The 25528-nt window shown below is 40.8% G+C and overlaps 5 protein-coding genes across 7 annotated transcripts; 3 read left to right on the top strand and 2 right to left on the bottom strand.

Moving 5' to 3' along the window:
* Window positions 1-437: 437 nt before the first annotated feature.
* On the bottom strand, window positions 438-5177 carry psma2a (proteasome 20S subunit alpha 2a). Its single transcript, XM_020091431.2, has 8 exons — window positions 5037-5177; window positions 4426-4502; window positions 3699-3831; window positions 2747-2869; window positions 2565-2646; window positions 1634-1707; window positions 1455-1512; window positions 438-1345 (listed from the first exon to the last, which is right to left on the bottom strand). Exons 1-8 carry the CDS (start codon window positions 5075-5077, stop codon window positions 1229-1231), a joined length of 705 nt encoding a protein of 234 aa, XP_019946990.1. The 5' UTR covers window positions 5078-5177; the 3' UTR covers window positions 438-1228.
* A 22-nt stretch (window positions 5178-5199) lies between these two features.
* Window positions 5200-7994, top strand: mrpl32 (mitochondrial ribosomal protein L32). Its single transcript, XM_020091193.2, has 3 exons — window positions 5200-5961; window positions 6058-6242; window positions 7451-7994. Exons 1-3 carry the CDS (start codon window positions 5868-5870, stop codon window positions 7697-7699), a joined length of 528 nt encoding a protein of 175 aa, XP_019946752.1. The 5' UTR covers window positions 5200-5867; the 3' UTR covers window positions 7700-7994.
* Window positions 7995-9909: 1915 nt separating this feature from the next.
* On the top strand, window positions 9910-11681 carry LOC109632150 (telethonin). The gene is made up of 2 exons (XM_020091282.2): window positions 9910-10177; window positions 10750-11681. The coding sequence occupies exons 1-2, from the start codon at window positions 10044-10046 to the stop codon at window positions 11099-11101; spliced, it is 486 nt and encodes a 161-aa protein (XP_019946841.2). The 5' UTR covers window positions 9910-10043; the 3' UTR covers window positions 11102-11681.
* A 142-nt stretch (window positions 11682-11823) lies between these two features.
* ccdc127a (coiled-coil domain containing 127a) lies at window positions 11824-15306 on the bottom strand. 3 transcript variants are annotated; one of them, XM_020091280.2, is made up of 4 exons: window positions 15187-15306; window positions 14397-14531; window positions 13202-13446; window positions 11824-13093 (listed from the first exon to the last, which is right to left on the bottom strand). In XM_020091280.2, exons 2-4 carry the CDS (start codon window positions 14524-14526, stop codon window positions 12647-12649), a joined length of 822 nt encoding a protein of 273 aa, XP_019946839.2. In that variant the 5' UTR covers window positions 14527-14531; window positions 15187-15306; the 3' UTR covers window positions 11824-12646. The 3 variants fall into 3 exon arrangements, with proteins under 3 accessions (XP_019946839.2, XP_019946837.2, XP_019946840.2); XM_020091278.2 differs by lacking the exon at window positions 15187-15306 and adding an exon at window positions 14931-15120; XM_020091281.2 differs by lacking the exon at window positions 15187-15306 and having other exon boundaries at window positions 14397-14718.
* Window positions 15307-15514: 208 nt separating this feature from the next.
* sdha (succinate dehydrogenase complex, subunit A, flavoprotein (Fp)) lies at window positions 15515-23567 on the top strand. The gene is made up of 15 exons (XM_020091277.2): window positions 15515-15592; window positions 16164-16247; window positions 16456-16617; window positions 16773-16916; window positions 17510-17674; window positions 17789-17937; window positions 18060-18184; window positions 19807-19975; window positions 20083-20278; window positions 20574-20745; window positions 21005-21123; window positions 21367-21478; window positions 21599-21729; window positions 21937-22050; window positions 22143-23567. The coding sequence occupies exons 1-15, from the start codon at window positions 15530-15532 to the stop codon at window positions 22227-22229; spliced, it is 1992 nt and encodes a 663-aa protein (XP_019946836.1). The 5' UTR covers window positions 15515-15529; the 3' UTR covers window positions 22230-23567.
* Window positions 23568-25528: the final 1961 nt, after the last annotated feature.

Raw genomic sequence — 25528 nt, 5'->3', positions numbered from 1 at the left:
GTGGAACAAGTTGGATTTTGTCTTTTTTAAGATCTTGGACTTTTGTGCAGCACCCTGAGACAACTGTTGGTTGTGATACCATGCTATATAAATACATTTGATTCATTGATTGATATACATTTGTTGCCTCATCAATGCCCCTGCACATTGATACATCCGATAATTCCAAGAACAATGCTACTCAAACAGTGGTTGTGAATGTGGAAAAGGGCTGAAACTATTTTTTTAAGTCCATCCTTTACTTTGAGGCTGCATGTATTTCTTTATATGCAGACTTTAAAATGGAGCAGTACATGGGCTGTGACTGATGGTATTTCACATGTCCACAAGAACAGAAGAAAGCAGATTGAGGGGTCTCATGTGTTGGCTGTATATAAGGATTACACACGGCTCTGAGCTACCATCTCCAAACGAAGTAAATTAAAACAGAGTCAAAATAAACTCATTTTCTTTTATTTGAATGTGACAGATTACAGAAGAGAAAATACAAACTCTAGAATTGTTTCTAGCCTGAAAAAAAGTACAATGTGTAAAACTGCTGTACAGGCAACCAGATCCTGACTGTAAATTCTCATAATATTCCATTGTATCCTCCCTTCTTGTTCTCTTTTGTTTATTCTGGAAGTGCAGGTGGGTGATAATCAGGGACACGTCAATGTCCACGATGATCGACCCCCCCCCCCCCCCCAAGATAGATGTCATAGTTCTAATAGGCATTAGTCTTGTTTTTTGTGCCAGGTAATTGATTCGCAGTTCCACTTCGCAAAAATGCCTAATGCAACAGTATTCAATTTGTAAAGCGATGGTATTGCTGTAGCAACAGAAATGAGAAAGAAGAAAAGTGAAGGATTCAACAGAAGACTTGAGACCTCACTCAGACCCCACATTCCTTTCTGTAAGACCAGCAGCCAACTGTCTCATTTCACATTTGCATGTAACGCATTTGACAACAAAGCCAATTAGTTATGAGACATCTCGCAGCCATTGAGACTGGTTAATGCAGTTGTGAGTGGTAGCCAGGTCAGCTGCACACTCACACACTCATTGTCGGTAAATAGCTCTGGACCAGTCGGATTCTATCATCTCGCATTAATAATCTTGAATATAGTAAAGTTATGAAAATATGAATAACCATGGTTTGTGTCATGAGACTGTTGGGCTACTCTGCTGCTGCTGTGTCTTTGTCCTGAAATGTGGCCAGTGAGCCCCCGCACCAGGCAGGACATGATCATGCGATGGCAGCCAGGTAGTCTTTCACCTCTGCTGGGGTGAGTCTTTTGAAGCCGGCCTCGTTGCAGATCCCCACCTCAATGTTCTCCTCTGTCATCTGACCCTCAAAACTCTCCTGTAACACAGAGATGGAGCAGTGTCAATGACTGAGAATAATAGTGGAGAAAGAGTGAATAAGTAAGAGAGTCCAATGGGTATTTTTTCTAAATAAATAAACAACATACCTTCAATGTCAAGATGGCTGTGTGGATGGCATCTTCCAGTTCCAGATCATTGTTATACCTGGAGAAGGAAAACAAAGTGGTCATCCACCAGTCTGTGTCATGTTTATCAAGCCCATCCCATATTATCATAATCCACATTTGTAAAAAAATCTAAACATATTGTTATTGTAGACGCATACCTTTTCTCAAGGAATGTTTTTCCATTAACGTAGTTCTTTCCCATGGCTGTGGCTTTCCATGCAAAATATGCACCCTGTCAATCAAGAAGAAAAAACTCTTCAGGCCAGTAAGTATGTTATACACAACGTACAGAGAATTGAAAATAATATAATCTTCACATTAAAATCACTGCTGACTGAGGCTACATCCACATTACTACATTTTAATGTGAAATCGCATCACTGCTGCTATGTTTACGCCTGTCGTCAACACTATTTGGGAGCATTGCTAGTCCCATTTTAGTTTGGAAACTCTGGAGCTGCAAAGTAGTATGGACGTGCAAAAACTGCAACGTTTAGAAACCCACATTCACTTCCTGGTACTTGTCAGTCACGACTTGACCGGCAGCAATGACAACGTCAACAATTAATCTCAGTAACAATTCTATTTTGCTCTCATTCTAAGACAAGAAAAGAAAAATTCTTGCTTTTCAGTTTCTCGTTCATGTAGGATAATTCTCTAAGTAAGCAACTCACTGCAGAGTAGGAAACCTACTTCCTGTTTAAACTGCCTAACACATGCCTTGTGTACGTGAATTGTGTTGGTTTGGACAGGGATTACTGATAGGGAGCTAAAACACTCATACAGACTGAGACCTGGATATTTTTTAATTGAAAATACATAGAAGGTGAATGTGTAATTGTTGAGCACATTATAAACAGACAGGATCTGCATGTTATACACAGTATAACTAACAGGTTTTTTTTGTCACCTCCTGGACATGATTAGTTTACCCAAGATAAAACGAGCAGTTCATTCTTAAAAGCAATTCGGATTCAATTTACTGTCAAGATTTCTTGAACAATTACAGCATTACTATAAGATAACCCTGAGCTATTAATGGCACATTAACTGAGGACAAATATGAACACCACTATGAAAACAACTTACAGAGGGGTCTGACTGGAACAGGTAGGGGTGGTCTTCATCCCATCCAGCTATCAGCAATGATACGCCAAATGGACGCACACCACTGAAAAAAAGACATCAAAATAAATATTCTGTCTGAATATATCCAACCTTTTAAATACAGTGATGTATCTACATATTTGTGCATCTTGGTTAATACACACCCAGACTGTGTGTACTCCTGCATTACAGAGGCAACTCTCTGGACAAGCTGGCCTGTGGGAATTGGCTCCTGGTAAACCAGGAAGTACTGCTGTGCCAACTTCCGGGCTCGTCGCACTAAAACCCTGAAAAGAGAACACAACTCATTAAGCTTTCTGAATATGTGAGGTTAGGTAGTCAGATATTTTCATGTACAGAGTCAATGGAGTCTTGAATTGTGTGTTTTTAAAAAAAAATCATCTACACAAAAGACATGGACATATTTCATTCTCACAACCAAAACGCACAAAACTCATCAATGTTATAAGTTTGGGTTGGCACAAGGCATAGGGCTAGCTCTACAGTGCCTATAATGACTCTGCATGGAGTGCATGGCTGCAGTGGCTCTGGACGCGAAGTGAAAATAGAGGCAAGCCAGGCTGAAACTAGCTGATTAGCAGGAGAAAAATAACAGCTTAAAATAGACATTTACCATAAGAAAACATTGGTGTTGCTTTCTATCGCTGGAGACAGCTCTGGGTGAGATAAGGAATGAAGTTTGATGCTGCACCTTTCCTGCATAAAAGTAATCTAACTAGTATCCCTGGCTATATTGCAATAGTAAAAACTTGCATACAACCCATTTAAACTCAAGTCACTGACAAAAAAAGATCAGACCGAGCAGACATCAATAGCTGTCTGGAGAGTGAAAATCAGTCTAAATACGTTATGGTAAGCTTTGCAAACATTTTTACAATGGACAATTTGTTGAAGTGCTTAAACATGCAAAACCTCAAATATATTAATTTACAACACATGGGATAAGACTAGTTTTGTTGTAGCTGCTAGTGACCAATGTCAGTCCTGCCTATATTCATGTTTTTCTGTATTGAAATTTAGAAGCTGAAGGACATCACACGGAAAGAAACGTGTCAGAAATTATAAAACAAAGACAATCTGTTCAAGAGTCCCCACCTGTAGTCAGGCCCCATGCCACTGTAGACCATGCCTATGTGCTTAGTGATGGGCTCCACCTTATGGACACTCTGCTCATCATACAGAATGGACTTCTGTTTCTTCTCTGTCGCCAGGACAACTCCATTGGAAGCTGAAATACAATGAGAATACCACAGTTAATGTCAGAACAAATCCTAACCAGTGGTAATATTGTTCATCTTGATTTTACTATGTAATTTAATGTAATGTAATGCAGCCTTTAAGGATACTGCTTCACTGTGTTAGGATAACCCACTGACTTGTTCAGATATATGACAATGCTGTTGACATATAGGATAAACTATAGCGATATATTACTTAACAGTATTAGCATTCTGAGTTTTGTTTTTAAGGTTTAAAATTCCTTTCTGTGAACCGCTGCCACATTCAAGCTGCAGTCACACTGCCCTCTGCAGCTGGCACTTTACTCCAAGTCAAAAGAAATGACTCCAAATGACTGACACTAGGTCAGAAATCATTTACATCTTATTTCCGTTTCTGTATAAAATACCACCACAGTTATGAATGTAGCTTCATCCTTTCTGCACACAGTTGTATTTAAAGTATGTGGTTTATTATCCAATACAGTTAACACTGTATAATTTAAGCATTTTCTATATTTAATCAACAACCTGTCAAAAACCATCACAGAACAGTGATCAACAGTGATTGAACCCACAGTTTCTTATGATCCATGAGTTCATACCTTTGATGCCAACTGAGGGAGCTCCGGCTGCTACAGCTGCCAGTGCGTATTCAATCTGGACCAGCTTCCCCGAGGGGCTGCAGGAACAAGCACAGAGACGGAAAATACGTTCATATGTTGCAGAGCGGAGGAATTTTACGAACATTACGTCATTAAAATGCGAATTCACCAACTTTATTCTGAAAACCGGAATTAGCGTAACACAGGCAAAATGAAAGCAAAAGCTAAAACAACTGACTCATGTGAGCTAAGTTAGCGCTAGCTTAACAGAAACTTGTGGCTAAGCATGAAACATCGATCCGTTTCAGTCTGTTCGGTTCTGAGCTCAGAAACAAACCATTTACAGGAGTTACAATTATCTACACCAGGGAGGAGAAAGATAAGAGCGTTTCATTTGAAAACCCATTAGCCGCCATGCTAACCGTTAGCCGATTCATTGATGTGCTCGGCAATGACAGTGCATCAGCTACAGCGGCTCCCGAAACCCTCTCCTCAGATTAGACCAGAGACACGTGCACACATTTGATCAACCTGTTATGATGGAGTCATCACTACAGGCTGCACGTCTATACGTCTGTTTCACATTTGATGATCATTTTAACAAAGTTTACCTAAATGTGGTGAGGGAGAAACTGTAGCCTCGTTCCGCCATCTTGTTCGTCTTCTTCTTCTTCTACTGTGAGTGAGCGGAGCAGTTGTAAAGCTGCTCCAGTGTGTTTACCGCCACCTATAAAGACTGAGCACCTCCCGTGATGTTATGAACATTACGTCTGAAAACACACACACATCACGAGTTTTACTAAAGGAAAAGCTTCTCGTTGTAATTTTGGTGTCTTCTGAGATTGAAATATATTTTCTTTGCATTCCCCCTTATTTTTTTTTAAGATCAAATCCAAATTGTATTAGTTATTTTTAGTTTTCTTAATGGTTCATTATTATAATTTACATTTGATCAATGCAAAACATTGCACTTTATGAGTTAAAATTAAAATAAAACAAATAAATAAAAAATCTAATATAATATATTCTTACTGCAACATTTGTGAAAACATATTTACATATAAATTGTAATGTTCCAATTGGAAGTCATAGAATTAACTTTTTTTACGAAAACATTTCTATGGAACTATAAGTGATCCGAAAAATGACTGTAGGATAAAAACGCATTTTAGATTAATATATTAGACAAATAGATTCATGGAGAACAGACTTGATTTGGTTTGAGAGAATTAACTTTATGTTTCGTTATTTTGTCACTGGGAGGGCGTAGTTTGGATAGTTGACCAGTAGATGGTAGTGAATCACCAAAAGCCGCCTTGTCTTCCGGAAATCAAACAGAAGAAGAAGTATAGCTTGTTGTCGCTGTGTAGTGACGTCGTCAGCCTGCGTGACCGAGAGCTGTGTGACATGTTAGCAGCAGAAACGTGCTGGCAGACTTCAAGATGAATTTAGCGGCTTTGGTGAACAGCCTCCGATGCTCTTTGCTGCGCATCGAGAGCAGACTCCTGCAGGCGGCGGGATTAGACCCTCATCTGGGTGAGTTCACCTCCTGGAGCTCTGGACGTTCACCTCAGCTAACGAGGCAGTGACAAGAGAGGAGACATCTGTGTGTTTGTTTCTCCTGTTGTGCAGCTCCAGCTCTGGCAGTCAGTGGTCCCAGCCTCCTGCCTCGGCTCCAGCCTCAGGAGGAGCAGGAGCAGGAGCAGTCCTCCGCTCTGCAGGACAGCATCATGTGGATGGCAGTGCCCAAGAAGAGACGAAGCATAGAGGTCAACCGCACCAGGAGGAGATCTGACAGCAAGCTCCTGAAAGTGAAGGTACATCTGGTCCGACTTCAGCTAGATCTCCTCAAAGATACTCCATCCACAAAGACTTCAAGTCGTATGGAGGTCAAACAGAAGGAACCCTATGAACGGTGTTCATAATAAACTAGTCAGTGAGTGTACAGTATGCTCATCTACAGTATTTACACTATCAGTCAGAAGTTTGAGAACACCCATATTTTTAAGGTGCTATTTTACTAGTTCTATTGAAATATCAAGTTCAGGTCCCCTGAAAAACCTTAAATATGCAAAAGGTAAGTGGTAAATTGCCCACGTCAATGACAAAATGTCCCCAAAAAGGGAAAAATCATGAATATTTCATAGAAAACAAGTCTGTGAGGATGGAGAAATTGGCAGACTTACAGATTTCCTGCAGCAATGGAAGTAATTAAAGCCTTGGAAGTCAGTGCAAACATTAACAAACTTTATTCTGCCCGTATAAAGCTACTTTTCGGGAAAAACTGTGTCACTACACCCTCTGATGCATTTGTAGGACAATACTCCTCTGCAGGCAGTAGTGCTGTATATTGTTATCAGAATGGTTGACAAGTAACAAAGACAAACTGGTGGATCAGGGCTTCACCTGCAACAAGACACTGAACAGAAACACAAGAAGAAAAGAAACTGACATGAAGAAGAGTGGCTCAGTCTCCAGACTTAAACCTCACAGCAGATTTGGGATGAAGGTGAAAGTAAAGCAAACTAGTGCAACACATCAGTGGGAAAGTAGAATCTCTAAATCTTTATTTCATTACACCGCAAGATTATACGATAAAAAGTGCTTGTTATAGTAACAAAGAACTAAATGAATTACATTTTAACATGTTTTTATTTTGACCTATGTGCTATGTAAAGCACTTTGAGCTGTATTTCTTGTATGAAAGATGTATACAAATAAAGTTTATTATTATTAAATGCGTATATCACAGATTATCTGTGGCAATTCTTAGCAGTCAATTAATATTATAACAAAAAATCTGAATGCAATTTAACTGTTGTGTTTATGACCCCTGTTGTTAAATGTGACTGATGATGCACATCATTTCATTAGCAGTCAGATCAAGAAAATAACTTAATAGCCATAAACCAGTTGTGGTGTATGTGCTGTATTAGCAAGAAGAAATGGTCGTATAGAAACGCCACTGTTGCCTTGACATGTCTTGATCCACATTCTTCATTCTCTTTCTCACCGTCTGTCTCAGACCAACATCGAGCCGTGCCTAGAGTGTGGCCACTTGAAGCAGAAACACATCCTGTGCGGCTTCTGTTACGCCAAGGTGTGCAGGGAGACCGGTCGGATTCGGCAACAGATTCAAGCGATGGAAGGAGGCCCGCTCAGGGCGCCGACAATGGAGACGGTGGTGCTGTATGAGGGCGAGACACCAAGCCAGCGGGACCAAGACAAGAGGATAGTGGAGAGGCCCAGGAAGAGGCCGGCCTGGTTCAGCTAATGGTGTCCTTTTTGATACAGTGAATGGCACGTTTTGTCCAGGCTTTAAATGAATAACTAATATAATTCATCAGGGGAGATGCAGTTTTAACTCAATCTGTGATGATGCTTTATCATTAATTTGCTGGTGGAAAAAATCTAAAGATTTGATGTCCAAACTACAACAGTGTTTGGAGTTAATGCTGCCAGACATCGTTGTTCATGTCGGTTTGAATTGTTTGTCAGACTTGATGCCAGTCTGAGAGAAATTGACTGTATATTTGAAAGCGTGATAATAAATCCATTGTTTGACTTAAGTCTTTTAATGTTCTTTCTTTACCTTTTAAATAATAAGTGAGCTCATGCAAAATGTGCATAGTAATTGTTGTCATTTTGTAATTGTAATTCCACAGATCCTCCCTTCTCTCTCCAAGCAGTACCCAAGGTCAGGTTATAGATAAAGGACCAACCAACCAATTGTAGTGTCTATGCTTTGGGACCTTTACATCTAACTCAGACAGAGAAGCACCAACTTCATGTCTTCTGTGTATTTCACCAGTGGCAAGACGTCAGGACAATGTTAGTGAAACTCATGACACTCAGCAGAGACTCAGTCAAGTGTCTGCTTCAATTCAATCAAACTGCACCAAATGACACACTCTCCAATATAATTCCATCAACTTCTTAAAGATTCAAAAATAATTCACGGGTAATCAGTGTAAATGCAAAAATAAAACACACCTGCTCATAAAGTTAAGGAAAGTGATAAAAATGTGGGATCTTTGTCCTGATCAGGATCTGCCTCAAGATATAGTGGGATCCCCTGACCCATACTACATCTTTCCACCAAGTTTCATGGTAATCCATCCAGTAGTTTTTGTGTAATGCTGCAACTTACAAATGCAGATGAAAACAAACGGTCCCTACAAGGCCTCGCTCTGAACACATATCTGACCTCCACTTGCAAATAGATATCTGCAATACCATGTCCCCCGGTACATTCAAAAACTCCAAACTCATCTTTTTAAAAATCCATATGACCTGGTCTGATACAATCTGTCCTCATCTTTGTCACCTTAAATATGTCCTTCTCCCTCAATTATGTAAAGAGTCCTTGGGTCCCTTGAAAGGCGAGATAAAAATGTAAGTAAACTGGTTTCAAAATCGTCTGCTTGTGATGGAAAACTGATTGCCACTTCTAGACATGATGCTATGCTCATGCTTGAGTTTCTGGGTTTGAGTTAATGCTGCCAAAGCAATATCTGCTTGTCAGGATTCAGTGTTAAATTGAAGTCATGTAACTCTGGCTCTTGGATACATTGTTTATTCTGGGGTGAGACCAGCGTACTATCCACTGCCTCAGTCACACCATCATTCACCCTCTGATTCAGTTTCACAATCACAGTTTGATGAAACTCAGTGTTCTTCCCAGTGAGGTGTCTGACTCCTACCCCTCCTTTACTTCTGTCCATCGTCACAAAAATAAAATCAGTATCTTGGCGCACATCTGTTCAACTCAAGACTCGTTCATTGGCCAAACTAACCGTGTCTTTGTTAAAGTATTGCGTTCTGCTGGCCTTTACTTTGAATGCAGTGGTAATGGTGGTGACATGAAGAATCTGTCACTTAACATCAGCTTTTGCAGCCCTCAGCGTGAATCTGGCCAAGGTGCTTGAATGGCTTTGGATGAATGAGTTGGATTACTGCTGTGAGTCAGTGATCTGTTCAGCTGTCTCCTTCCTGAAACATGTGAGAGACATCTGAGGAGTGGGAGGATATTAACTCTGAAGTGATGGGGTGACACACACACACACACACACACACACACACACACACACACACACACACACACACACACACACACACAGGGTAAGTTCGGCTCCATTTTTAACTAGTTACATATCTTTAAAGTTTCTACCCTGGTGGTGATATCGTGTTTAGTATAACCAGTGAGTTTACATCATGAATATAGGAAACAACTAAAAACTACTGTTACATGTTCGGTGGTTCAACATATGAAGTCAGTGAGGACTCACACTCAACTCTCATCTGGATTCTTGTGGCCGGCTCACGTCATGGAAAGAGCTAAAGCTCCTTTTCAAATGAAAACCAATCTTCAGGATGTTTTGAGGAGGACATTCATGACATTCACCACAATGTGATGCAGACGAGTAAAAATAGAAACAAGATTTGATATTTAAGACGTTGCCCAACACACACAAATCTCAGACTACTTGATACACAGAGACGACACATTCTTTTCCTATGAGTTTTGTTATAACAGTCAAGGGTTAGAAGTAAAAAAACGGAACGTTTTGGTGTAGACGGACATTAACTTACGTTCACGCCATTGACACGATCCCACGATGCTCTGTGTCAGCAGAGGAGGCTGCTACCTGGTGAATTCTCACTGTGATATTCACGAGGACAACCAGTGGAGGAAGGAGAGCCTCCAAGTGTGTTGGCTGAGCCTGGTCATTGAAACAAGACCCCAATACAAGTAGGTTGTTCTCCTTACAAGTTCAACTTTTTTCTGTCTATTCATGAAGTTTGTTTAGCATTTGTAGATCTGCGTGTCCCAGTGTACAGTAGAATGAACATGCTCAGTTTTAAGAGTGATTGACGCAAAGTACGGTAGAAATCTGCTGCTGTTCGGCCTTGTTTTGGTTGAAAATTGCTCTTCATGACCTGATCAATGATATTACTGCAGGTCCTACATGAAAGAAAAGATTTCATACTTCATGTATGTTCCTAGGAATCATTCTGTTTAAACTTGTACTTAGTTGTGAGAGAAATTTCTTGGATATCAGACATGTATTGAAAGTATTTTCACCACGTCAACACAGAACCCATCATGATATCTGGATCATTTTCATGGGTGAATCTAGAAACTTTTCATGAATCCCTTGGCAGTGTGCATTTGAGAATCACTGTCATATGTTGCCTGTAGCTGCATAAGGAAAACACTGGTGATATATGATGAGGTCATAAATTCATAAACTAACCAAGAGCAGTGCAGCAGCAGCTTTACAGATTAAAAACCATCAGTCTGGTGTTTGTATTATGTTCCAGGCTGAAACTGTCCGAGACAGATAACGTCCGCAGAGAGAGTTATAAGCTCCAACAGGTGGAGCACTTCATGGTCGAGAGGAGCCCCAGTCAGACAGTGAGGCTGGGCAGTCTCAACGGAGCTATGAAAGAGCACCGCCTACCTGTCCTGAACACCAGCAGGGACCCAGGCCATGCCAGAGGGTGCACAGAGGAACAGACAGCCACTCGAGAGCGGGTGAAGGATGAGGTGAAGAAGCACAAAGTGACTGACACAACTCAGGATCTCAGAAAGCCAATCAGAGTGAACTTCAGAGCCTCCAGCCTCATGTCCTCTCCAAGAGAAAACTCTCATCGAGCGCAGAGGAGGGAGTGAAACAAGGAGGTGCGGCTGAAGAAACGTCTGAAGCTGCAGCACAGAAAATACAACATAACATGTGTTCTTGTCGTTCACATGCCGGTAACTGTACGTGAACATTTGTTTGAAAGTTGCATGAAATATCTACACTGTATTACAGTATCATCCAAACGAGAGTCTTAGAAAAAGATGCCCATGTTTTTGACTGTTATGTTAGAAGTGTCACTTATCTAATTTGTCATAATTAAAACACACAAAAGTTGGAATTATGTTGTATTGTGGAAATAACACATTATGAAGTTATACTTTTAAGACAACTGTTATGCCCCAGGAAACTATATTTTTTGTATCATTGTCAGTGATTTCCATACAAATCTCCATGAAAATGTGTGGAGGAATTACTTTTTGATATTAATATCAATACGATTATCACATAAGAGACAATACAATAAATAAATGTACATAGATAATCTTTGGTTGTGATAGGACTATAAGGATGAGTATTTATGTGTCAGCTCTTTCTCTGTATTCCTGTTGCAGTTTTTAAATGCAGAATTAATTTCCCTGTCATTCTTTAGAGAACAAATGCCAAGACAGCACCCTCTTGTGGTAAAATAACAAGTAAATACAACAGTACTTTTGAGAGTAAAAAAATGTACTGAATAGTGCAACTGAATGGTCAGTGGCAAAACATCCAACACTCATCAAGCTTGATTTCAATAAACAATCAATCACAGGCCTTCAGTGTTTTATATTTTATTTTTGTTGTAGCAGTGTAATGAGGTTCATATCCAAGCACTACTTAGTGCTCTGTTCCCTTATTCAAATTCACATGCACCTGAACTAATCCTGTCTCCCTGCCGATAGACATGAGACTCCCACAAATCCAGACTGAAGACTAGAAACTGTCCCACAACCATCCATCGACATATAAAAACCCAGTATCCACACATACCAGAGCACTGAAAGACTTAACCATGTATTACTAATGTTTTGTGTGCCAGTTTTTGATTTAATGTAGTTTTCCTGATGAGACAGTTTTTTTCTCTGTGTGTTACCTGGGATGACATGCACCATTTTTTGAAGCCATTAATTCATTCCAAAGACAGAGGGAGCAAAACAAAAGTCAACATTCACACATTCACTCACCTAGAAGTGATTCATGGCCCTCAGACCACCTTTTCAAAGGTATAGATAGAAAAAATAAAACTGTAGATGTAATCAAACATTGGTTGAGTATCCAATATGGATATTAACAGAGATTCGAATGCATATTTATGATTGTGGGTTTTCCCACAGTTGATTTAAAGCTAATGAGTCTTATCTGGAGCTTCTGAAGAAACGTTGTATTTCAGCATGTTAAACCTGACAAAAGTTCTCCTCTTTTCTAAACTCAGAGATGAAGGATGGAACTTTCGGAGGCTGAACATGATCTTGTTGCGATTATCTTGTGCGTTCCCATAACATCCCTGTCAAGATAAGACTATTCCTCAGAATGAACAATACATGTTCATTTTCAGTGCTCTTCAATAGTCAGAGGAAAAACACCAGCCTTGTCTTCTGTCACTTTGTGTGAGGCTGGATTTTCCCTCCTAATATGGCTTCCTCAGCATTCTTGTGTTTCTGGACAGTGACCTGCAGCTGCCAGTACTTGAGATACACCCACATGAGGCTTCCGTTCTTCCTCTTGTCATTGTTCATCAGGTCAGCACAGGTCTTATCTCTCTTAAAAATGTCCTTCAGGTCAGACTCTAGGTCTAGTTCTGCCCTGATGGGGTTTTTGACAACCCTCAGAAGCATGTTCTTCTCCATCTCCAGCCGCTGATCTCGGGGTTGGATGAGGGAACAGTAGGCATTCTGGCGTTCCACAAGGTGACCCTCTAACTCCTTCAGAGTGGCTGTGGCTCTCTGGTACCAGTCCTGCTCTCGTTCCAGGGCATGATGCAGCACAGCACCAGCAGCTCCGGACTTTACCAGCTTCTGCTTCTCTTCCTCCAAGGCCTCTCGCTCCTTGTGAGAGAGAAGAAAGAGCTTTGGTTATAGAGAAGAAGCTTTATGTTAGGTAGGAAAAGTGAACAATTTCAGAACTGGAGGGCCAGTTGAAGTGGGAGTTTTTACCTGTTGAAGCTGTTTCCGCTCTTCCATCAGCTGCTGGCTCTGTGAGATAAGGGCCTGTTTGTAGCCTTTCACCCTCTGTCTCTCCTTCTCTAGCTCCAGCTCTAGTTTAGCAGCTGCCCTGCGCCTCTCTGTCAGTGTCTCCCTGTACCGTGTCTCCATCTCCTCTCTCATGGTGGACACATCCTTGTCATACTGGGCTCTGACCTTCTGGATCTCTCTCTGAGACTCTCTGGTCCAGATCCAACCTGAAAGGGGGGTTGGAGATATGGATGAGGGGGTGAGAAGATATCTCAAATCCAGACCAACTGCAGCACATAATACAGATTTTGCTAAACCTGCTGAATCAAGCAATTGAATGATAAGGAAGAGTGCATTTTGTCTCTAAAACTAGGAGTAGATATAAAACCTGGGTTTCTGCAAGTATCAATAAGTCAAATTTGAATTTTTTTAAAACCAAAGACCTTTATCAAGTACGACAGATATGAAGGAATATTAAAGTCCCTCAATTACTGACACTTCACTGTAATTGAAGATAAGGTGGAGTAGCTTACCGACATAGAGAAAAACCTTGAAATGTCAAATTATCTTGCAAACTACAGCCAGAGACAGACTTGTCATTTGTAGTTTTATTACAGCCTAACAATATCTGGACTGAAAGAACTGAAACAACTACAACAGACCAAATCATGTGCACTGCCAGATTAATTATTTTAAAAGAATTTTATAGCAAAACAGAAGTTGCATTAAATGAACATTGACAGAATAACATCTTAGACCATACAATTAACATAACATTAAGACCTACCTAATCATATTTGAGACCTAGTATATAATATCACCTCACACCCCCTCCAAACATGTCATAAAAACTCAAAAGGTGTTTAGTTTGTCCAGTTTGGGCTACTGTAAAAAACATGGATCCGCTCCTGCTGTAAATATAAAGTATTTAAATATAAAGGGGCAAAGACAAAAACTATTTTTTGAATTTAGATGAAACACACAAGTGAAAACATCCCTAGGATCATTTTATATTCAAATTCTGCCAAAGGTTCACTTCAGCTAAATCACACTGAACCTTTAACATTGTTTTTAAAAATATTTTTTAAACAGCACAAATCTGCGTTCCTGTGTTTGTTACCTCATACACACACACACACACACACACACACACACACACGCACTTTGCGTAACTTACGAAACGCAGCCAGTCCCAGCATGGGGACCAGCAGGGCGTAGTTCCATTGGTTGCCATCGCCGTCCCCCGCCCCCCGTCCTCTGGCTTCAGGCTGGATGTTCCATCTGGGGGGGTCATTTAAGTTGTTCATGGAGGCTGACGTCAATCGCACACATACATAAACACAGGGGGAACAAGACATCAGTAATACTGTCCATGTTTACATGCAGATCAGTGGTGAGAAAATGTGCAGCACTGGCTGAATGGTGCTGCTGAAGGAGCACAGGCTTCTCGTTATTCACTTCTAACACTGATGCTACAGTCACTAGCAGCTCTTTGTTATTCCTTTGCTGACCGGAAGCTTCATGTCAGCAGCTGCAGGTATAAACCGACCTAGATGCACAAACGTACACTTGTGATTATGAAGCTAATTGCGATGCTTCTCTCTCTCCAGCAGGGTCCATTGGTCTGCTTTCAGATTCACTGTGCACTGTCATTAACACAACAGCGTTTAAAACCTTTTAGCTTTTACAAATTGTGCTGCAAATACCTCACCATGCACAACACTTCTGTTAGCAGTTAGCCTCGTTAGCATTCACAACAGCGAACTCAGTCTGGAAAGAGTCGGATATTTGACAGCTCGCCCGGCTAACCACAATAAGGCTACGAGCTAACATGCTAGCTAACATTTGGCTTGCTGGAGCGTGCTCGCGGTAGCATTTGGATATGCACACAACACGGGGCTCTCGAGCTCTGAAATCTCTACAAGCAGCCGCTGGAGCCCACTCAGATCCACGGTGCAGCGTCTCACCTTGAATGAAAAGTCTAGGTCACTTATATATTTGTTCCTCCTCACCCCGATTATACAAGTCTACACTTCAGCAGCCCGGCTACACCAAGCGGGGTCGCTCACGTTCATTTTATTCCCACAATAAACAAATTAAGAGCGGAAAATACGGGATTGTATGTGCAATGATATTCAAAGTTGCATTGGGAGCCCCTCTTTGGATAGAAATACGTTTATGAATGAATTTAGAGGATAATCATTAGGTTCAACATATGTGACACCCCCATATTTGAGGAGTGGTTGGGTCCAGTGCAGCAGAATATCCCATCCTCCGTCGTGTTTCAGGATCGCTCCTTCATCTGACAACATGGCGAGTGTCCGCGCTGCCTCCCGTCTCCTCTCCAAGAGGGTTTTAGCGAAGTCAAAAGCTGTGAGTTATTGCAGTACGAGTTCCAACTCTTTGTGTATCTGTGTGTGCCGTGTGTATATGTTGCGGTCGCGCTTTCTTCCAGCAGAAAGGACAAACGGTGAACCACCGTGAGCTTTCGTAACCAGCGCTGTCTGGCTTTCGTAACGTGTGTTATGTAGCCGAGGTTGTTTCAATGTGACACCAAGAAAAGAGCTCTTCTGCGACTCCAACTAAAATGCTCCTCAAAGTTCCGTCCTCTCTTCTTCTTTGACATCATACATTGTCAGTAATGTTTGCAGTAAACTGTCAACAGAACTATAGCAGCGAGTTTTTACAGGCACTTCCGCTGCCCTTGTCGAAAGCTGAGCTAGCTGCTGCCTGTTGACATGCTCAGTGATAGAGGATGGAACAGGACGTGTTTCTCATGAAAGCTTTCGACTTTTAATTTTAAGATGATCCCACAGATCGGTAACCGAATAAGTATAGCATTCTTTGTTCTTAGCAGTCTTTGAGTTCTCTAGATGAGCTGCCGTCACTATTGGATTTGGGGGTTTCTTTGTTTTTGTTTTTAATTTCTCTTATTTTCTGTCAGGTGCCTGCTGCTGCAGTTCAGGGCTCCAGGAACTTTCACTTCTCCATCTATGGCAAGAAGAACAATGCCAAAGTATCAGATGATGTGAGTGAGATTTGCTCTTTTTATTTAAAAACCAAACTCCATAAGGGAAAATCATGCATATGCATGGCAGAATATATTCTCATGTTAGCCTCTGCATTTGGTGTCTAGATTACTGGTGAAAAAATGTACAATGATAAGTATGCAAACTATCCTTGCATTATGCAAACTTAATGTGTTTATAGTAGTGTCTCTCCTTCATTGTCTGCAGATCTCTACTCAGTACCCAGTTGTGGATCATGAGTTTGATGCAGTGGTGGTAGGAGCTGGAGGGGCTGGACTGAGAGCAGCCTTTGGCCTGTCAGAGGCTGGCTTCAACACTGCCTGCGTCACCAAGCTCTTCCCCACCAGGTCTCATACTGTCGCTGCACAGGTACAACAACACACTTCATACATAAATACTTGCTATATATATTTTTTTTGTATGTCATTTTTTAAAGAATTTAAAGAAATCTCTACTGATTTGTTTTGTTTGGCTTTAAGTAAAGACAATTGATTCAAGGATTGAATTGTTGACTTGGTTCACAGGGTGGGATCAATGCAGCTCTGGGGAACATGGAGGATGATGACTGGAGGTGGCATTTCTATGACACAGTGAAGGGATCTGACTGGCTGGGAGACCAGGATGCAATTCACTACATGACAGAGCAGGCTCCTGCAGCTGTAGTGGAGGTAAGACCTTGCTCAGATACCCAGCTGTGTGTTAACTGGCCTCTGACCACCGAAGAGCTAAACCATTCAATTAGAACATACAGCATAGCATTATGAAACCCCATAAAAGCAAGCTGTTACCTTATTTAACATGTTCAAATTAGGGTTTAAATCAAATCAAAATCACAACACATGCTACCATGCTGTAACGTTATTTATAACAAATTAATCCTGACACTGACATGTCAGTAAATTTAAATAGCATGAAGACTAGTACAGTATTCATAATGCTTCACTTGCTCAGTGTTTTACAATATTATCTGATAACATTTGTTATTACTCCAATTAAACATGATACAGATTTTAATATTTAAAATGTCCTGGTTTGCAAGTCAGAAAGATTTGATTTTAATACATTTAAAAGGTTGAATAAATAAAGGATGAAGTATTTTAATACATCTACAATACAATTGTAGTTAAATACTTTTAAAAACACATGAGGGTTAAGGATAGACTGGCTCAGATTATAAACCAAATGCTGACCCTTTGACTGAGGTTTATCTGACGCACAATAAGTGCAGATCAGAAACTCATGTTGCTGTCTTAATTTCCAGCTGGAGAACTTTGGTATGCCGTTCAGCCGTACTGAAGATGGGAAGATCTACCAGAGGGCCTTCGGAGGTCAGAGTCTCAAGTATGGAAAAGGAGGCCAGGCTCACCGCTGCTGCTGTGTAGCAGACAGGACAGGACACTCGCTTCTTCATACACTATATGGACGAGTAAGTACACACATGTTCTCACCCTCTTTCTCTGACTCAGTCCAAGCATTCAGTTCTTTTGTGAAGTTTGATCTGAATTTCATGTGTTTCTTTGCTTGTCTGTCACCTGTGCAGTCACTTCGTTATGACACCAGTTACTTTGTGGAGTACTTTGCCCTGGACCTGCTGATGGAAAATGGAGAGTGTAAAGGAGTAATTGCTCTCTGCATGGAGGACGGATCCATTCACCGCTTCAGAGCCCAGAATACTGTCATTGCTACTGGGTAGGGGACGCCAATATAACACAACTTAGCTGATAGTCTGTCTTGATTTTTCAGCTTTATGTCATTACCATAGTTTTGATATTATATACATTTCTTAACCTTTGCACGTGTTTCTCTTCCAGGGGTTATGGAAGAACCTATTTCAGCTGCACATCTGCCCACACTAGCACGGGAGATGGAAATGCGATGGTGACAAGAGCTGGCCTGCCCTGCCAGGATCTGGAGTTTGTACAGTTCCATCCTACTGGTGAGACACATACATTTTAAAGATCAAGTTATGAAGTAGTTCAGTTTCTGAAGCGTTAAACTGAATCTTGTTTTAATGACTCCACCGCTCCAAAATATGTGGGTACGTATTTGAAAGACATGTCTAGATGTCCGGAGATCCGGAGAATTGGCCTCAGAGTTTACCTCGAGTTTCCCTTTTACATCGACTCCTCATGGATTTCTAGACATTACACTTGGAGGCTAGACGGATGAAGTCTTTAGAAACTGCGGAGCATGCACCTCTAGAGAAAATACGGAGTCCAGTGCTTGTCTGAAAGCAGCGTTAAAGTGATTTTAACTAATCAAGATACTTTATCAACAACAGTTCAAAGTCCATTATTCAGTCAGGCTTTAATGGTTAATAATGAACAATGAGAAATGTTTTTCATTATCAGTCTATTCACACTTTTATCTAGAGATCAATGCAATTCTTTTTTGAGTTTTAGATTGAGTTTTAGATTAAAATAATTGTAAGACTATAAAACACTAATTATCTGTAGTTTAATTCATAGAAAACTTTCTGCTTAAATGTAAATGAGAGAGTAAGAAAATTTACTATTACACCATATCCTTCGGTCCCATTGACTATATGGAACAATAATACAATTCATTTATTAACGCTCAATGGTCTTTTATGTTAATTGGTACTCCCGAATACATATTATTTGAGCTTCCGAACTCAATAACTCTGTTGTGCCTTTTTAAAATGGGGCTGATCATGAGTCTGTTCAGGCTAGCTTGTTGACGTAGAGGTTACATAGACAAGTGGTCAACTTTATTTTTGTTCCTGCTGGTCATATGACACCAGTCTCTTCACAGATGAAGTAGCCCAGCGATTTGTCCAGGTCCTCAAAGGCTGAGCCACTAACTTCAGGAGTTAGTTTTAAGTGCATGGTTACAGAAATACAGCAGACTTTATATTAATTAGTATCTATAAAACTTTTGATGTTTAGATTTCTGTGCATGTTCAAATGATTATAGACAATTAGCGCTTTTATCATTCATCAGCAGTGGAGGCAGACTCCTTTTGTATGAGCTCACAACACTGTAAAAGCATATTATTATTAACACAATTAAAATATATATATTTTTTAATCATCGAATAACTTTGTGACAAGAAAAGCAGTTTCTTAACAAAGCTGACTGGGTTGTGTAAAAATCAGCTTTTCGGAAAGGCACTTACTATTGTTTTATACCTTTTTTAAACTATTTGTCTGTTTAATCTTCTGGTGCTTAAGATGAAGTAAAATCACACTGTAAATATCAAGATAGATAAACTCATCACTGCTTGGTCTCATATTTGTTATTGACAAAATATTATACCATAATAAAATGGTAATAATGCGGTGAGGAGTTCATGTTTTTAAGATTCCTATTCAGACCTTTTCTTTAATCAACATTAGGATCGAATTGCCTGGTTAATGTCTTATTAAAGTTACCATGGTTACTCGAAGGAATTGTGTTGTAGCCCATATACAACTGGGACATTATTGTGAGGATTAGTATCAAAGTTTGCCTACTGTGAGATAAATTCTAACTGATCTGGATCTCTGTCAATCAGTGAGTCAGACAGACTTTGGTTTAACATGTGAATCTCTACAGGGATCTACGGAGCCGGTTGCCTGATCACAGAGGGTTGCCGTGGTGAGGGAGGGATCCTGATCAACAGTGAGGGAGAGCGCTTCATGGAGCGCTACGCACCCAACGCCAAAGACCTGGCCTCCAGAGATGTGGTGTCGCGCTCCATGACAATAGAAATCAGAGAGGGCAGGTATGGATTGAGTATGAGTTGAAATGTAATGAATCTGTCACACTTTAATAACCACTCTAGGAAGATTGGAACCACTGAACAGGACTCTGCTGTCTTCATTTGTTCAGGGGTGTCGGGCCAGACAAGGACCACGTGTACCTGCAGCTTCACCACCTGCCGCCTCAGCAGCTGGCCACAAGGCTGCCTGGTATCTCGGAGACAGCCATGATCTTCGCCGGAGTCGACGTCACCAAAGAGCCCATTCCTGTCCTGCCCACTGTTCATTATAATATGGGTGGAGTACCCACAAACTACAAGGGACAGGTAGGTCACATTTAGCCACTCATGCTAGAGAAGTTTTGATACCATTTTTCCCTTCTCGACGCTACACTACTGGAAATAACGACTGTTGTTATGGAGTGGCGAAGCAAAAGAAGTGATGTCGGGGAAAAGAAAATTGCAGTTTTATCTTGGTGAAGCTCATATACTTTAATGATGTGGTATCAGATCGGTGCATAGATCTAAATACTCGCTGTTGCCCAAACTTGCACGTTCTGCTATATCAGAGGTATTGAAGTACTTGACCAGGAGCCTGACACACTGTTTTTTTTCTCCACAGGTGATCACTAATACTAACGGAGAGGATAAGGTGGTTCCTGGACTGTATGCCTGCGGTGAGGCGGCATGTGCCAGTGTCCACGGTGCCAACCGACTGGGTGCCAACTCCCTGCTGGATCTGGTGGTGTTTGGCAGAGCCTGCGCCCTCACCATTGCAGAGGAACACAAACCTGGTGAGGACCACTGTTGGATTTTTTAAATCATTTATGATGCAAAAATGTCTACAAGAAGTAAAACATACACTCATACAACTTTCAGACCTTAAACAAATCCTGTCATATTTCCACAGCTCTTTTGTCCAGAGAGACGTAGGGTGATGCAATCAAATAACACCACTACTTTGTCAACACTGTAGAATTATAGCTGATGTTAGATGTTAGGTTTAGTGCATATAACTTCACCGCTCACACTGATGTGTTGTTCTCTTTTCAGGAGAGAAACTGTCTCCTCTGAAATCCAGTGCAGGAGAGGAGTCTGTGGCCAACCTGGACAAGCTGAGGTTTGCTAACGGAAACCTGAGAACCTCTGAGATCAGACTCAACATGCAGAAGGTAAACATACAGGGATGCACACAAACAGATGACAAACTGACATTGTGAAAAAAATATTTGGAAGTGTGTAATCAACATGTAATTAAACATCACAATAGCTTGTATTTCATTAATGCACATTGGACACTATGGTGAAGAATATGATGAAGAGTGTGATCCCTGACTGTGTGCACATCTAGCATCGTTTTCTCAGACGAACTTGACCTGTATGAATTATGTGTGTTTTTCTGCCTCTCTATTCAGACCATGCAGGCTCACGCTGCAGTTTTCCGTACTGGCTCTGTCCTGAAGGAGGGATGCGACAAGATGGATGCTATTTACCAGACCATGGATGACATCAAGACCTTCGACAGGGGTACGTCACCAAACTGTGTTCCCGTTTCTGTCCGTTTACATTTCCACGTGCAAAAGGTTTCCTCTTGTGTCTTACTGAAAGGCAAAATGCATAAAGTATATTTTCTTCTCTCCTCTTCAGGCATTGTGTGGAACACAGATCTGGTGGAAACCCTGGAGTTGCAGAATCTGATGCTGAATGCCGTCCAGACCATCCACTCTGCTGAGCAGAGGAAGGAGAGCAGAGGAGCTCACGCCAGAGAGGACTTCAAGGTCAGTTTGATCTTAATTTATCAGTATATATCAGTGGTCTGGCAGCTTTTCTTCCCTGCTTTTCCTCTCTGTCCTTTTACTTTACCTACTTTACTTTTCTGTGCTTATGTCACATCCCTATTGTGTCTGTAGATAACTACATAAACAAGCAAGTACGACACCTCACTCCTGATAACAGCCACTCCCCTCTCTGTAACTGTATTCCAGGACCGTGTCGATGAGTATGACTACTCCAAGCCCTTGCAGGGTCAGGAGAAGAAGCCGTTCGAGCAGCACTGGAGGAAACACACTATGTCCTACGTTGATCCCAAGACCGGCAAGGTACGCCCAGTGTGTCCATTGTGTTCTCTACATTTTAAGGGTAATGGTGTGTGTCTATATTAAACACACCTTTTGCTTTTGTTTAATCACAGGTGACCCTGGAGTACCGCCCAGTTATTGACGTCTCTCTGGATGAGCAGGACTGCGCTCACGTCCCACCTGCCATCCGCTCTTACTAAGAGATCTCCTCTTCCTCCCCTGGTCCCTTCCCTTCACCCTCCCTCACCTCATCTCCACTCCACCTTCTCAATGATTGAATTTATTATCTACTATTTAACGAGATACATTTTCTGTAAAGGAGATGATGAAGTTTTGCTTTCGGTTGCACATTTGTATTCATTAAGAAATGGTTAAATACACAACTGTCTTGTCGACTTCATCCCTCTGTGTCACCTTCCTGGTTCCTCTCCTTTTTTTGTCTTGATTGATCTGTGTGTGCAGCAGGTAATATCAATGTGCTATTGTGATCTCCCACGCTGTTTGAGCTTGTTGTATATAAATATATCTTGAAAAACAAGACAAGTGAGGAAATGTGGATTTTCAGCTTCCAGCTGATGAGCAAAGTAAAATATAAAAAAGGAATAGTCAACGTGTTACAACACTTATGCTTGACTTTTTGTGACAACACTATAGGTTCATTTCATGGTCTTGCATTGCATTAAAGATTTATGCAGAGTGAGAGGTGGTTAGAGGAACACAAATGGAGCTGCGCGAATCTGAGAAACCTTTAGATTTAGAGCTCCCTGAAGTGAGGAGATGATGGAAATGATTGTGATGTGAGATTCAACTTAGACAGTTACACCTCAGAGGAAGTGTTGAGTTTGTAAATATTGCATAAATGTACAATAAACATGCTGACTTATACTGTATGTACTTGTTAAAGTATGAAGTAGTCTTTTCTCACTCACTATGGCCTTCGGTTTTTGATATTTTTGCGGTCTCCGTGGTAAAATACATATAACTCGTGCTCAGTAGATAATCAGCTTTAAGTATATCAATATATTCCTGTAAACCAAATTAAACAGCTTGACTCTTTTTCGTCACGTGGTGTTAGAAAACAATGACTTCTCGATAATTTTTTGTTGTGTTATCATCTCTTGGGGATAAATTCCGGTGAGGGTTCGTGAAGTGCACAGAGCAGTTTTAGCTATTGGGCCTTTCAGATAGTAAGTGATTTGTGGTCTCTCATAAGTTATTAATTATTCCAGACATCAGCGTCAGCTCTAAGTGCTTGCAAAGAAGATGGCATTCAAGTGGATTCTACTGAAACAAAGTCGCTTGTGACGTCAACTTTACGGGTGATTCCCCCACCGACTGGAATAAACTTCCTGCGTCTTGACCACTTATTTAACAATTTAACAAATTCACAAGCACCTGTTTCTTGTACTGAATCTCTCAAATGGTAACTTAATTTATTTGACCATTTAAAAAAATAAGGGAGTTAATTTTTCTTCTGGTTTTTGCCATTTGTATGTATTTTTTATGTTCAATAAAGTTTAGACTGCATAGATATGAAATCTCCTGGTTTGTCTTCATCTGATGTGCAAGGGGTGGACACACTAACATGAATACCTACATACTTAAATTCTATGAAATTAAAAAGATATACAGTAAATGTCATGTATTTAACATTGAGTTTTGCACAGAACATTTCAGAGGTATGACACATTTAACTTTAAGGGTTTGCAGCTTTTATTGTATACAGTTGCCTGCTTGTCCACTGGGGGCAGCAGAGGAACATTGTTGAGGCAGGGGAACTACTGTGTGTGTGTGTGTGTGTGTGTGTGTTTGTATGAGTGGGTGTTTTCCTGTAATTATTCCCAGTTACAGGAAGTACTACAGAAGACGTCAATAATCATTGGACAAACACTAAAGTAACCTGAGTCTGATCCTCATCCCGGTGCCACGCAACCAAAAGGTCAGCTCACACTTGTTGGCACAAGAGAAAGGACTGTCGGGGGAAATAAAGAGAAAACCTGTCGTTATGCCACACCCTCTGTTCAACCACGTGTCTCGAGTTCACTTTCACTGCCACACCTGTGAAAAGGTTAAGAAGATAAAAACCGAGTATATATGCTGTGTGTATATACTGTATATATAATTATAATAACATTTATCATGACACGTAACCCACTGTGACTTTCAGCACTGCACTTGTAAGATAGCAAAACCTACTTGATGAATGTTGACAATGGATTACTGGTAAATTCCAACATCCGGCATGTTGTCGTTTCTCTTCGAGAAGCCGTTCACATCAGAAAGAGGCAGGGTCTTCTGCACACTCCGGATCACTTAGGGCTGAAAATCAGATAATGGCTGTTATTCCTGGGATCGGGACGATGTGGGCCTGCGAGAGCGTCATAAATTACAAGTGCACTTAACAAGTGCACTTAAACTAAAGCACTGAGCCAGAGAAAAAAGAAGGAACAGTTCTTCCACAGCGGCAGACTAAAGCAATGTATCATGACATTTACAGCCTGAGCTAATTTGCAGGGCTTATCCCGAGATGGGCTTTAAAACAGATATATACACTGCCATAAAAACACCTGTAGGCAACTACACAGGCACATCTTAGAAAACACAAAGTTAGGCCATATATGCAAAAATCTAAATATCTGTTATTATTCATTGATACAAGCAACAATAAGTCAATACATTAATGTGCGTCATCATTTTAATGAATCCAGGGCAGACACTTGAAGGTGTTTGAGCATCAGTAGGCCAGATACTCATCTACCATCACTCACAAAAAGCTCCTTCAACCATTTACTGCAAAAACAGTTGTGACTTCAAAACATTAGATCATTGCTGAACACGTGACACCTCATATAGTCCCACTTTCATTCAGTTGTGTTTATTTCAGCTGAGAAAAGCTGTAAAACTGAGATCTTACACAATTAGAGGAACGAGTACATTACTTTTCTGTAGTTTTTTGTCAGGTGGTAACAATGTGGCTTGTTTTAGTGATAATGGTACTGGACTTTCCTCCTCAGACCAGTGACCTGTCACTATCACCCCCCCCACACACACCTACCATCCCTGATCCCCATTTTTGTTGTGTTATTCGTTTGTCTCTGTGATTTATGTCGAACAACAAATCTTTAAAAAAATAAGCAGATTAAGCTGGAGTGATGTTGAGATCTGTTCCGACCACAGAGAACTTCTGGGTGTCAGCAAAACATTCGCTTTTAACCCCTTCCGGTGCCCTTGTTATCATGGTTATCATCACTCCTTGCAGGAGTGAGTAATAGTGCACACAACATAGTGCAAATCAAATACGGTGTAAACCACATCAACAGTCTTTGGTGAATTACAATATGTCTATCACCTCTGTCCACTACAAAAACATGATTAATGGGGAACCAGTGGGCTAATAAAGTTATATATTTGGCAAAGTGTGTAACAGCGCTGAACAAGACGATGGATGATGTGGCTCTATAGAATACTGTGGAGGATTAGGGAAGCTTTAGGAGAAAGA

This window comes from Paralichthys olivaceus, chromosome 13 (assembly GCF_024713975.1).
Source record: "Paralichthys olivaceus isolate ysfri-2021 chromosome 13, ASM2471397v2, whole genome shotgun sequence".
Classification (NCBI taxonomy): domain Eukaryota; kingdom Metazoa; phylum Chordata; class Actinopteri; order Pleuronectiformes; family Paralichthyidae; genus Paralichthys; species Paralichthys olivaceus.
This window is presented reverse-complemented; position numbering and strand designations above follow the sequence as displayed.